This window comes from Zootermopsis nevadensis, unplaced genomic scaffold, assembly GCF_977971745.1.
Source record: "Zootermopsis nevadensis isolate Lab colony 2312 unplaced genomic scaffold, Znev_1.0 Znev_ptg000002l, whole genome shotgun sequence".
Classification (NCBI taxonomy): Eukaryota; Metazoa; Arthropoda; class Insecta; order Blattodea; family Termopsidae; genus Zootermopsis; species Zootermopsis nevadensis.
In genome coordinates, this window is record NW_028259134.1 from 19917072 (window position 1) to 19930116 (window position 13045).

Here is a 13045-nt window from a genome sequence, read left to right on the forward strand (position 1 = left end):
AAAAAAATGTCGTTCCGCTTTTACAGTAAGGATATTCATTATGGACATCATGACAGCAATGCTAAGCATCCTGTTGGTGCTTATTCTGTTTCTTGTGATGCGGCGTGATCCTGAGAAATCACGAATAAAGAAGATGCTGAGCAAAATTCCTGGACCACCCACCTACCCAATTCTTGGAAATGCCTGGGAACTTATTAATTTACCCTCACACCGTAAGTACATTATTACCAACATACCTTTCTTGTGTGAACATATGGTGCCCTCACGTTATTCTTTTGGAGCCGATGTTCAATAATTCTAGCAAAATGCGGACAAAGAAAGCAAAAATGTAATTTATGTTAGTGCAGTGTATTAGTTGTTTCCTTAACTTTAAACGTAGAGATTTAAATATTTTAAATTTTTAGTGTTGCATCACCGGTCATCAGGAGCCATCTTGAAAAATAGAAAACAAAAGACCAATAAAAGTAATTTCATTTTCATAATTTTGTTCCTCCTATCCTGAAATAGTCCCAACCATCGACTGATTTCAAAAGAGTTGCCGCGAAAATGGGAATGTGATGTCTTCAAAAACACCCAAAATATTCATTGCTACTAACTAACTAACTAACTAACTAGATTGCTTACCGAACCCGAAGGTTCATCACCATGTTAACCTTCGTAGTCAGTGACATTCGGTGTTACATCAGTGACAAATGGAAGCTACTATTAAATATAATCAATTATATAGATTTTCAACTTCATATTACAGTAAAAAGGAAGTGTTATCAGCCTAAAATGGTATGCAGAAATTGTTTGTTATGAAATGTGTTGAAGGTTAAAAACATAATTTAAAAATTGTTTTGATAGTAGTGACGTCATTTTCCAGTTACGTAAGCGATAATGTATTAATTCTTATTTAATTTTTTCTAATCTTTTTTCGAAAATAATAATCATAACATAAGTGATCCTATAAGTAACTGTATTCAGGCACTATAATTAGAAACCATGCAAATGCAACTTATTGATAAAAAGACTTTAAATGTTACGTCAGTGGCAATGGAATTCATGAATAATATTTTTATTCATCGGTTTAATTGTCATAAAAATTCAGTTCTTGTCTCAAGGAGAACACCACGTCTTTCCATTACAAGTATCGTTATTGGTTAATGGTCTTTAAGGAAACGGTAGCTTTTTATTCTGCGAATAATTCATCGCAAAATACATAGTTACTGAATATTAAGACAGGTGATACTGAGGCCTATAGTTACCGTTGGACTTTCAATGTTTAATCTGATATCTTCAATTCTCTCACATATAATTCCAAATCTAACAGAAATACTACAGGGGCAGTCTGAGGTGATGAAGTGGAAGTATCCGATATTTTTGTAAATCTAATTTATTTAAACTATTTCACAAGTGACTTTTGTAAAGTCTCAAAGAGAATGCAGAGATGACACATGTATGTTCCCTTTCCCAAACCACGTAAACTACATTACTTTTAAATACTGGCCGTGGGTCCACTTTCTGTGTATAATTTTAAGTTACGAATTTTATTTAAGATTTGAATGAAATGTATAGGCCAAATGATTAAAAGAAAGTGACCTGAGATTGAGCTGTTCTTTGTGGATATTTCGAATTGATCATGTGTTCTTACTGTTCTGTCACGTACGTAATTAGTTTTGCTGTTGCCATAATTTTGTGAACTTCAAAGTTCGTCTGAATAACAAATTACTAAATACTTACTTCGTACTTCAAAGAAAACTGAACATATCTCCATTACAGAGATCAGTTGGTTAATGCAAAAGAAATAACCACTGTTTGTTCCGAGAAAAATATGAAATCAAAAAATTCAGTGTGTGAACAAAACACATATTTGTTAAATCTTAAATCAGATGGTGGGTGATAATATACGTATTTTAAACAGCTGAAGTGGTTTAAATGGGTAAACGAATGGGACACAAACCTCGCCAGATGAAGCTGATGTCCAACTTTTGGAGCACCTTCTTTAGGGCTGGTGGTAGAAACAGTATGATTCTCTGAAACAAGGGCGCGCAACTAAGAAGCTACTCGGTGCAACATCCCTGAAGATAATCTAAATTAACATCGCTGTTAAAATATAAAATCTTATGTATAAACTACTGATTTATAAACATCCGTTTTATTGTCGCAGGTTATATGGACGTTTTATCGAAATACAGCAATGACTACGGGCCCATATTTTGTACCTGGATCGGGACCAAAGGGATCGTCAGTCTCAACACTGCTGAGACAGCTGAGGTAACAGTTACAATTACTCAGGTTTATGTGTCTTGTAGATCGTCGCCAACAATTCGTAGGAACGTTTTCCTACCGTCTTTACTCGAACCCTGAAGAAAGAGACTGTACGTTTCTACAAAACGCTGATCACCACCCACATGACTAGACGATATCGCAGCCCGGAAGAAACGAATAAAAAATGTATGTCAAAGAACGCAGTGAAATTGAATGAACTAGCATAAAGATGGACATACTCCCAGCAGCACATTTTTTGTGGATACCGTGTTGAGTATGTTTCGTAGTTCTTAATGAATGCATCAGTAATCTGGTGTCATCATTTAAGAATGTTCTACATCGGAAGTTTACATACCTACTAGCAGAGTGCACACATTATTACTGCGAGGAAATTGACTACGCACTGCCACGCTTGTCGGCGTACGAACGTCGTATCATATGCATTCCCGAAGCTCATTTTTGCTGTACATTGAGTAGGTGTTGCAACACTCGACGTCGGTATATAAAGTGCACTTACACTATATCGTTCAAAGCTACCAGAACAAGTAATTTTTAACGTAAGTTTTACAATTGACATTTAGCCCAGAGCTCACCACTAACCCAACAGTTTGAGCCTGTTTTTTCACCCTGCCTTACTCTATGTTTGAAACCTGCATTGGCCTTGAAACCAACAGATCTCGTGTAAAACAGCCAAAACCAGACATTCACATCTCATTAATCCATGTTTTCTACCAGCACAAAGTGACCAAATAATACCAGAGGACATAATGATCCATGTGGCTGCAGCCAGCAGTAATTGAAGACCAGATTCAGATTTCTGAAGGTATCACCTGATGGCGTGTACCTTCCTGTCGGCCCTGTTGTAATAAAGTGGCTTCCAATCTTTGCAGTGCTCACCTGCTATAAAGAAATGGTGCCTGATGCCTGGCTTGGATGGTTATATATGTATTTTCATTTACATAACCTAATTTCTTGGTACTATGGCAGGTTATCCTGAGCAGCAATGAACATATCGATAAGAATGAGATGTATTCAGAATTGTCACCATGGCTTGGAGACTGTCTGTTCTTGAAACAAGGTAATGTGTGAATTCGGTACTGGGCTTGTATACTGGGGAAGTCTCTCATTACTTCAGTGGAGTAGCACCTTAGTGTCTACATCATGAATTTCCTCGTCCACAATTTTGTTATAACCGTTAGTAGGATATCAAAAATATGATTTTTAGGTCGTGCAGAATAGCACAACCTCCATATCAAATTTCATCCAAATGCATTCAGTGGTTCTCGAGTTGAAGTGATAAGTTCTACTAATATATCCATTAATATGTGTATATAGTATTAGATAGTTAAAATCTTTTGAAGTTTTAAATTTTACGGAATGGAAACAAATTTAGTATTTGCATTGGACATATAATAATCTATATACAAGGTTGAAGATCGGTTTGTTAATGACTGCTGTTTATTTTGAAAATCATACAACAAACGTATAAATACTCTCTGTGGGCAAAGTGAAAATGTATTATTGCTAAAGTATGTGGTACATACAGCAAACACTGGAATCTAAAGGATTTAATTTATTGATTTTAGGACAGTAAATTTTCTTCTGCAATAAATTATGCAAACAGTAATAATGCTAGCTACACACAATAAAATCTTATGGAAAATTGAACTGTACTACAATTTTTAAATAGGGTGATCTTTAAAGCTCACCAAGTGATCAAAGGAATCGCAAATACTCCTGTACTACATACGAAGTTTAAGGTCTTAAAAACAGATTATAATAAGATTTTATCATAATTTAATAATATAAGTATTGCAAAATACAAATAACATTGCATTTCTTTACTTTCCAGGACAGAAGTGGCGTGCAATTCGTAAATTGTTATCACCAATATTCAGTTCCACCATTCTAGACAATTATTTACAAGTCTTCACAAAAAATACAGAAATCCTTACACAGAAATTCATGGCCAAAATTGATGGAGGCGAATTTGATGTTTGTCCTTATTTGGCACGTTTCACATTGGATGTTGTATGTGGTGAGTTTATTACTTTGTATCCAAGGCACAAATAATTTTAAGCCATTTTTTTGACATGGCAGTCAAGTCATGAATCACCAAGTTACTTTGGTAGAATTTAATAAGCTGTGCCATGAAATTTCAAGTATTGGCATGGAAAATGTTTTGTAACTCATCACGGAAAGTCCCAACTCACTTTCTTGAAGGAAAGATTCAGGCATATTTCTTGTCTTAGCAGTGAAAATGAATATGTGATTATTTATAAGAATTATTTATTCATCATAAACAATGGTACAGTTTGGGAGGTCTGGGGATATCCCCCCCCCCCCAAACAGTTCACATTCTTTTGTCTTACCAAATTTAAAAATAGAAAATAGAATAATGTTTATGGTTATGTGTGTAATGCATGACTGATCAAGTTTTCTGTAATGACACTAGAGGGCACAATAATCTGTTACAAGTGCTGCAACAATTAGGCAGCTATTAGAAGTAGGTATACACCTAAATGAGAGAAATGTAGAAAGGCATAAAGGAGAGGAAGCGATAGAGTAAGGGATGAAGATGCAGAAGATATCTTTCCCCTTTACCTTTGGATTTTAACAGATCCCTTCCACTGACATTAAAATTTACAAATCAAGAAATATGACGTAGATGAGGTATGTAACATATGTGAAAGTTGAGAAATCCACACAGAATATATGAAAGACTACTTTGGTGATCTAGGCATAAATGGAAAGATAATATTAAAATTAAACATGATGATAAATCTTAAAATCCCTTAAAAGGTGAGGAATACCCTTCTTCATTATGGTTATACCCAATTTAATCACTGTTCGTTGTTACAGAAACAGTTGCTGGGATAAAGGTGAATGCGCAGAACAGTAATAACATGTTGTATGTAAATGCTTTGCATGAGTAAGTACAATCAGCTTAAAAAACATGGCTTAAGGTACTAGTTTCAAATATCAGTTCTATTCGTTCAACAAATTATTGGAAAGTAAGAATTATAAATTTGCAAAAAAAATAATAATAATAAGAGAAAGAGACCAATGTGTCGTAGGATTTGAGGTTTGCACGGCGTTTTTGCATCAGGATGAAGAAAGAAATTTAATGAGCACATGGCACATAATTAGTTAAAATTGTAAGATCGCTGTCTTCTGGGTTATTGCGCCATGTAGTCTGGTAGAAGTTTACTAATGTTTCAGAGGTCATTCCTGCCACCATCATCAGGGCAATGATGGAGGCAGCAGCAAATTAAGATTACTTGATGTTGAACATAACATGGACCCTAATATAACCACTTTATGTGGATTGTTTCCCTGTGACCATGTGACCAGCTGAAATCTGTAAGGCAGCATACAGAGTACAAAATGTCATCAACTCATAATCATGTAGTCAAAAGATAAACACTCCTTTGTTCTGGAAGGTCAATGATGAGCCTTATTTTACTCTGTAGGCTATTGACAGTTGAATTTGCACTGTTTTGCTGCTTGTTACGTTGCTCAATATACTGAGTAGGAAAAATATGAGATACAAATACCACTCATACTATGAACACTGACATTAATCATATTTTACAGTTCCCTTATACATGTGAATGTCCCTCCCTTTGTCTGTGTTTCTGTCTTTGTTGTGAACTTGTATTATCATGGTGCCAGGAATGCAATTTAAATCTACAAGCTCCTGAACAAAGTTCACTTGACCACTTTATCACATTAAAAATATGTTATGTTTGTCTCTGATCTCTGTTAACCTAAACTGATGTGTCGTCATTCATATTTCTGGAGTTTGTGTATAATGTTCACATTTTTCATTATTTCAGTATTGTTAGCATTATACCAAAAAAGTGTTCTGTTCCATGGTTTTTGTGGGATTTCCTCCTTCATCGTTCCCAGAAACGTTATAAAGAATGCATTGATATTGTTCACCAGTTCAGTGAAAATGTAAGTAATTTCATTTTAAGAGTAACCATTAGATTACAAAACTTGCACGATATACAAGGCACATGTTTTCATTTAACCCAAAAGTGACAACTGTTTAAAATGTTTGTGATCAGTAACTTAAGTCAGCCCATCCTACGTAAAATGAGATTGAGGTTTTAATGGTGGGAAATATCTGAATTGTTATCTTCTGGACCATGTAGCCTTACAGATGTTTAACAATGTTATGGTTCATTAACTTCTAGATGATGCAGGTGGAATACAATCTACATTCATTTATTCCTGGAACATCTGAAGTATGAGCTGTGACTGTAATTTATGAAGAATTAATTCACATAATCAAGTCGTGATGCTTTTTCCAGATTATTCGAGATAGGCTCAGTGAAGATGCTGAATCATTGGAAAATAATACTGATTTACCCTTGTCTGAGTTGCATGACTCTGAAGGTAAGTTGATTCTTCCTCTTGATTTATGTAGACCTATTATGAAAACTGTTATTTATCTGTATAAAAACAATGAAATCCTATGATCCTTTGTGGTAGTAATGCAATATTTTATACTAGGAACTGCTCAAGTTGCCACTGACTGGTAACAAATTAAATTCGCCCACACACCCCAGTTTATAAAAATTCATTAAGTCTCATTCTGTCAAACCAATGGCACATTAAATGAGACATGCCATACAGAGTTGTTTGAAGATTGTAAATTACAAATTAATTTAAAAGTCTTGACTCTTATAAACAAACATAACTATGTGGGAATTACATTTGTTTAGTTTCTGATACTCTTCTTGTGATAATCCTTTCAGAAGTTAGGCAATACATTTCTTCCAATATATTTTCACGTGCGTTGTTTTAAAATAACACAAGTTATTTCTGAGGAATTCAAATTGCTGAAATACAGTACAACACAACAGGCTTAAATTTAATCTTGTAAGATTTTGTTTCAGTGCGTAGGAAGAACATGGACTCATTGGGATTACTCATGAAGAAATTAAGAAAAGATGATTTACAAAATAATGTGGATGCCTTAGTGTTTGCGGTAATGTACAAGATTATGCACACATATCTGTCTGCCTAATGTATAATACTATCTCATATAAAATGCCCTTCCATCTGCCAATGTTTGAAGCATAGAATTTGACGACACATAGGAACAAATGTTGGGCTGTTGTGAATAAGTTAATAATCCTTCAGTCAGATAATTTCTTGACCAGCTGAGCTACTGTCGGGTGCTCAAAGCGGAATGGATCTATTTAATTGTTAGTTATAAATGTTTGATAAACTGACTAGTATCAAGTAACACGACATGATTTAATATCTTTGTGAATTCTGATGTTTTGGTTCATGATGCCTAATAGCCTTGTATGTTCTTCTGACACAGTGTCATAACCAAGAATGTCACAATCCAAATTTTCACCAACATGACAACTTCAGAGTCAATTAATATTTTATTGACTTCACATAAATATTCTCGTGAAAGAACGTGTTTCTTTTACAGGGTCATGATACAACATATGCAGCACTTTCATGGGCCATCCAGCTACTGGGTGAACACACTGACGTGCAGGTACTGACAATTAATTTAGAGACATGCAGTGCACAGTCTTCATTACTCCCACACTCATGGCTCCGCTAACAAATATCCAGGAAGAAATTTCTAAAGATTTGTGGCAACATGAGTTTGGATAGTGCCAACGCAGACTTAAGAAACTTCACAACTATGTTGCCTCCTTACTGAGAAATGGTCATTGTCCAAAGGAAATATATATTCATAAGGCAGAGAGGAAGAGGAAGGGGGACAGAAAGGTAGAAAAGGAATAGGAAGTAAAGAGGAAAAGTGAAGTTATAAAATGCAAGAATTATTTTCAGACTGCAGATTAATGAAATGCAGAATAGTTCTGCATATCATCTTAATGTTAGACATGTATACACTTTTCTCTACATTGTTAAAACAGACTTTAATGGAACAGTTAAGTCGCTTATTTATTATGATTGTATTTCTCTTTTCTTCCTTCATGACTTTGATTAATTCTTATTCACATATTCACAAGTTCTGAATTTTTATTTCTGATACAAAACTGATTTCATAACATAATATAGCATAACACGAGACATTCAATAAGAGTAATGTAGGCCTCTGTGAAGAAAATGGATGCTTCCTGCTGTATAATTACTTTCCCTATTATTTCTTTGTGCACGCTGACTTGTATGAAGCAAATTATTTCACATGTGGGTATTTTAGGAGAAAGTCTATGAAGAGATGGTGCAGATATTTGACGGATCTAATCGATCCCCCACAAAACAAGACCTTCTGGAAATGAAGTACTTGGAGAGGGTCATTAAGGAAACCCTCAGACTGTACCCCAGTGGACCAACTGTTGGAAGGAAGACCAGAAAAGACATACAGATAGGCGAGTATAAGATGCCTAGTTCTTTACCTCACATGATGCATTATTCTTAAGTTTTTAATAAATCCCTGGAGAAGAAGTAAATAATAATTATTTTAGTGCTTAAAACAGGCACGTCTGACATTGAATTAGACTCTCATGTTGTCAGAATAGGTTCTTACGAGACTTGTTTCTTTTTTTAAACTGATAAAAGAAAAAAATAATGACAATGATTAGGCCCATTTTTCTCTGTGGCTGGCTAAGCATTAAATAAGATTCGAAGACAACATAAGGACAAAACCTAGAAAAACTTAACCTAGAGTATTTCTATTAGAGCATTCAAAAAGCAAAGGCAAAAGAACATGTGGAAATTATGTGTACTTAAAGTCTCGTTTAGGTGTAAGTGTAAACTTCAAAAGAGTTACAATGAAATTTGTGCCCACTGTTAGTGACCTGTCACTCATGCAACTGATATGTTATTGCGGTTACAGAATACATTAATAAACTTTTTTTTTAAATTCTTTATAGGTAAACTTATTTAACAACGTAGTTTACGAATATTATGTTTTGCTTTGATGCAAATACCACCTGTAATATAAAACAAAATAAGTTGCCCTGTAACATCAGCAGGTGAAATAAGACATATGTTTTATACTCTATCAATATTTTACAGGAGAATACACAATACCAGCAGGGGCTAGCGTTTGGATTGAGATATATTTTATCCACCGCAACCCTAAATACTATCCCAATCCAGAGGAATTCAATCCCGATAACTTCCTGCCAGAGAGAGTACGTGACCGACATCCTTATGCGTACCTTCCTTTCAGCGCTGGACCAAGAAACTGCTTGGGTACGTTACATAGATATCTGCCACTTTTAGGATATTATCTATCGAGCTTAAAATGTAAAATTGTACAAATAATCTTATTATTTTTGTGGGGCCTGCTGAGGTTTTGATAAGTAAGTTTTAGACTTAGTTAAATGAGAATACTTAACTCTGGAGCTACGCATATGAAATGTTGGAAGCTTACGTGCAAAGTCTGTATTTAACATTTTTATGTATTAGCAGTTAATAAATGTGGAGACATATTGAATATTGGGAGATTTAATCAAATTGAATCATTACAGTGTGTATTTTTTAAAGTCTGTACTAGCCTTGCCATGCAGACTGAAGTACTTGAAGGAAAATGAGGCATCATACTTTCTTCACAGAACTTCTTCTAAGGACCTATTTATTTTTCTCAAAATAAGCAAGTGTAATAAGTGTTGTATTGATGGAAAGTGAGACTCGTTACTCTTTATATGCTCATTTGCTAACGTGTTTATTGAGTACAGAATTGATTGTGTCTGTCCATGTTACACCATGTTTCAGGCTGCATATCCTGTCAGTTGATCACCCCAATGGCATTTGATTGGGAATTATTTTGGTCTATATTTGTTGAACTGTGTATATTTTTCTTTACAGGTCAGAGATATGCCATTATGGAATTGAAGGCAGTGCTGTCTTCTATTGTACGTAATTTCAAAATCAGAAGTCTTAAGGAGACAAAAGACTTAAATCCGTTGTTGGGATTGACCATAACACCACATGGAGGTGTTAATATTGAGCTGACATTGAGGGATAACAACAAGGAAAATAAGTTCACAGAAAACTAAAACTTAAATTATCAAATAGCATTTTGTGGTATGTTCCTTTATTGTATTGCTTTTAATTATCACCACTCATACTGCACTTCCATTGCATAATTATATTGGACGATTTTAATGGGCAGAGCACACACAGTGCAAATGTCAATCTTTTCCCTTATCCCCCATTACCAAATAATAAATCCCAATCAGAATCACTGATATGAGCGCGCGCACACACACATGTGCACGCTCCCTTCTGCCTGATTGCAACAAAATGTCAATTTGTACATGAACAAACATCTGCAGTTGCTGAACCAGTGTCTCATGAGCTGGCTAAACCATGGTTAGTCTGCGCAGTGCAGAAATTGTTAGTAAAGGGAAGTCTGCCATTGGCCGAAATATTTCAAGTTCCGAGAATTAAGAGTGTTAAATTTTGAAAATGAAACCATTCCGGTGTGTTCAGTTTATTATTGGCTCTCATATTTGAATTTTTGATTGTTAACTTTCAGCGCTCTCATATAAGCAGCATAAAATAGTTCAACAGTTGATCAAGTGCTTTAAGAATAAAATTTATCAAGACCAGCCTAACAGTTCTTGTGTTACGATATTACAACATAAGAATCCCATTTGTTTGATTGTCTGACTTACTACGAGGAGGGTACTTTTAATAATCATGTTATGTTTTTCTCTACATTGTTAATGAAAACACTTTTTTATATTTAAATTCCCCGCAGAAATTCCCTCTTCCAGGCCTGGAGGTGACAGCCATCCTTGCTTATCTTTTTGCGGACCACAGTTTAATTATACATAACAGTTCATTCAAATGCTACCAACTTGCTACTGTAAACAGATATTACGTAGGCCTATTAAATAATAATTTTCTATAACAAAGTCAGTCATTATTGAGGTATTTGACTGTTTGCTCCAGTTTCCTTGTAAGGTGCAGGTCAGTTATTTTGGATTATTTTATGTTTCATTGGGATAAGTTCCATTGGATTAGTGCATGATATATTGGCTTAGGTTGGGTTAGGTTTAGCAAGGTTAGCTAAGGTATTGTTAGGTTGTTTAAGGTTAGGTTAGATAAGGTTGTCTTAGTTTGCGATGGGTTAGATTGTTCTGGAGGATTTCTAGTGGTCATGGGGATGTCCTGGAATGTTATGTGGAAGCCCTTAATATCAGATATAATTTCTGCTGGTATGATTCCCAAATATCCTAATTCTAATTTGACGTTTTTCATTAGAATGTATATAGTTGGTCACAGAGAACGGCCAGTCAAATGTGACTTTAACGAAGCGTGTTTTCTGTTCTGAGACAGCTTATTTTTCCACCATGGAAGCCGACATGACGGCTGGTTGAGAACCACTGTCTTAGAGCGTCACTGTGAGATTTATAAAATTATTCAAAGCACATGCCGAGATTTGAAGGCCAGACTGTCATAAACGTGTGCGTATGTCAAATGTGTTGTAATCAATTAGAACAGAGGTTCTCACCCTTTTTCGCTGGCATATCACTAATTATAATTTAACATATTAAATATACCACTAACCAAATGCATTCAGAGAAAACTTATTTATGTTAATATTATGATTTGATTTTCTTACTTAGTTCGCGTACCATATGTTGAAAAATACTGTATTATTAGGTATTTGATTGGTCACTTTACTTCACTAGACCACCAAATTATCGTAATGTCAATAACAACAAAAAAACAATTTCACTAAAAATTTGACAAATACTAATAAGGCACCCGCGTGTAATTAACGCTCAGCATGAAATAATGTCAAGGTCAGTTTCTGTAAATACTCATAGTTGTCTATTTTACCACGTGAATGCAATACCTCTCGAGCACAGCTTAAAGTTAATTTCCAGTAGAGCCTTTAGGAACTGCGTGGTCCCGTTAGTGTGGAGCTTAAGGCTCCAGAAAGTACACGTTCTTATTAATTCGTTTCTTTGTTATAAGATTTCATAAATGTGAGAAATTGACATATATTCTTTCTGAGACGATTCCTGAAACAGCACACAAGGAAATATTTTTAAATGAACCAAGTTTTTCCTGATTATATTGCTTTCATAGGTATGTACAATTTTTCTCAGGCGGGCCTTATTATCAGCGGGTATCTTAACAACGCCACCGTGGTCTAGCGGTTAGAACGCTGGCCTTGAGTTTTCCTCCGTGGCATCCCAACAATTACTCCATTCACACACAGAAGAAGGCAATGGCAAACCACTTCTGGATCATCTGGCAAGAACGTATATGAACAGGTCCCAGTCCGAGAAAAGGATGGAAGGATCCTGTTCATATGGACCTGTCGTCAGACAGAACACTAAATAAAAATCTTAACAACTGACAAGACAAGTGTGATTCCTCCAATGTAGTGGATTGATTTGACTGATATTTTGATGGATAAACAGCTCGTTTCAGTTCATTAGTGTGTTATTTGAAATCCTTTATCAACTGCTGAAGTTATGTAAGATATACTGTTTGATTTATGTTACTATAGTTGTTCTACATGACAGTCAGCACATCAAATTAGACACTTGAATACTATATTTAAACCTGACGTTTTAATGTGTTTCCCCTACTCCAAACATAATTATATTTCTTATATTACCGTGTGGCTATGAATGTCTCAATATCTGACTAGCAGAAGTAGGCAAGATTATTGAATATTTCTGTAAGGATTGTTGCAGCTGCCAGTCACAAGCTTAGTAAAATTCTTTCTGGAGCGTAACTGTCTTCTTTAGAAGGATTTGAGGTTCTCACGACGGCGAGTATGAAGATGGCTGTCTTGTGGGATGTTGTGCCTTGTGTGAAC

The 13045-nt window shown here is 35.1% G+C and overlaps 1 protein-coding gene and 1 long non-coding RNA gene across 5 annotated transcripts in view; one reads left to right on the forward strand and one right to left on the reverse strand.

The window, feature by feature from the left end:
* The window catches only part of LOC147875107 (uncharacterized), a 6870-nt gene extending 6397 nt beyond the window's left edge, over positions 1-473 (reverse strand). Inside the window, exon 1 of the long non-coding RNA XR_015537125.1 lies at positions 237-473. This is a non-coding gene — a long non-coding RNA (uncharacterized LOC147875107). The remainder of the gene's footprint in view (positions 1-236) is intronic.
* LOC110839380 (cytochrome P450 4C1) overlaps positions 1-12785 on the forward strand; it is a 16277-nt gene extending 3492 nt beyond the window's left edge. For 3 of the 4 annotated variants that reach the window (XM_087355886.1, XM_087355884.1, XM_087355881.1), the window contains exons 2-14: positions 27-212; positions 2150-2256; positions 3238-3328; positions 4103-4288; positions 5113-5182; positions 6090-6210; positions 6570-6654; positions 7158-7249; positions 7709-7777; positions 8453-8621; positions 9271-9450; positions 10066-10284; positions 12324-12785. In XM_087355886.1, the coding sequence (XP_087212012.1) occupies positions 41-212; positions 2150-2256; positions 3238-3328; positions 4103-4288; positions 5113-5182; positions 6090-6210; positions 6570-6654; positions 7158-7249; positions 7709-7777; positions 8453-8621; positions 9271-9450; positions 10066-10256 (1533 nt within the window). In that variant the 5' untranslated portion in view covers positions 27-40 and the 3' untranslated portion in view covers positions 10257-10284; positions 12324-12785. Of the gene's footprint in view, positions 1-26; positions 213-2149; positions 2257-2282; positions 2808-3237; positions 3329-4102; positions 4289-5112; positions 5183-6089; positions 6211-6569; positions 6655-7157; positions 7250-7708; positions 7778-8452; positions 8622-9270; positions 9451-10065; positions 10285-12323 lie in introns of those variants that run through there. The other variant, XM_087355888.1, reaches the window with a different exon arrangement.
* Positions 12786-13045: the final 260 nt, after the last annotated feature.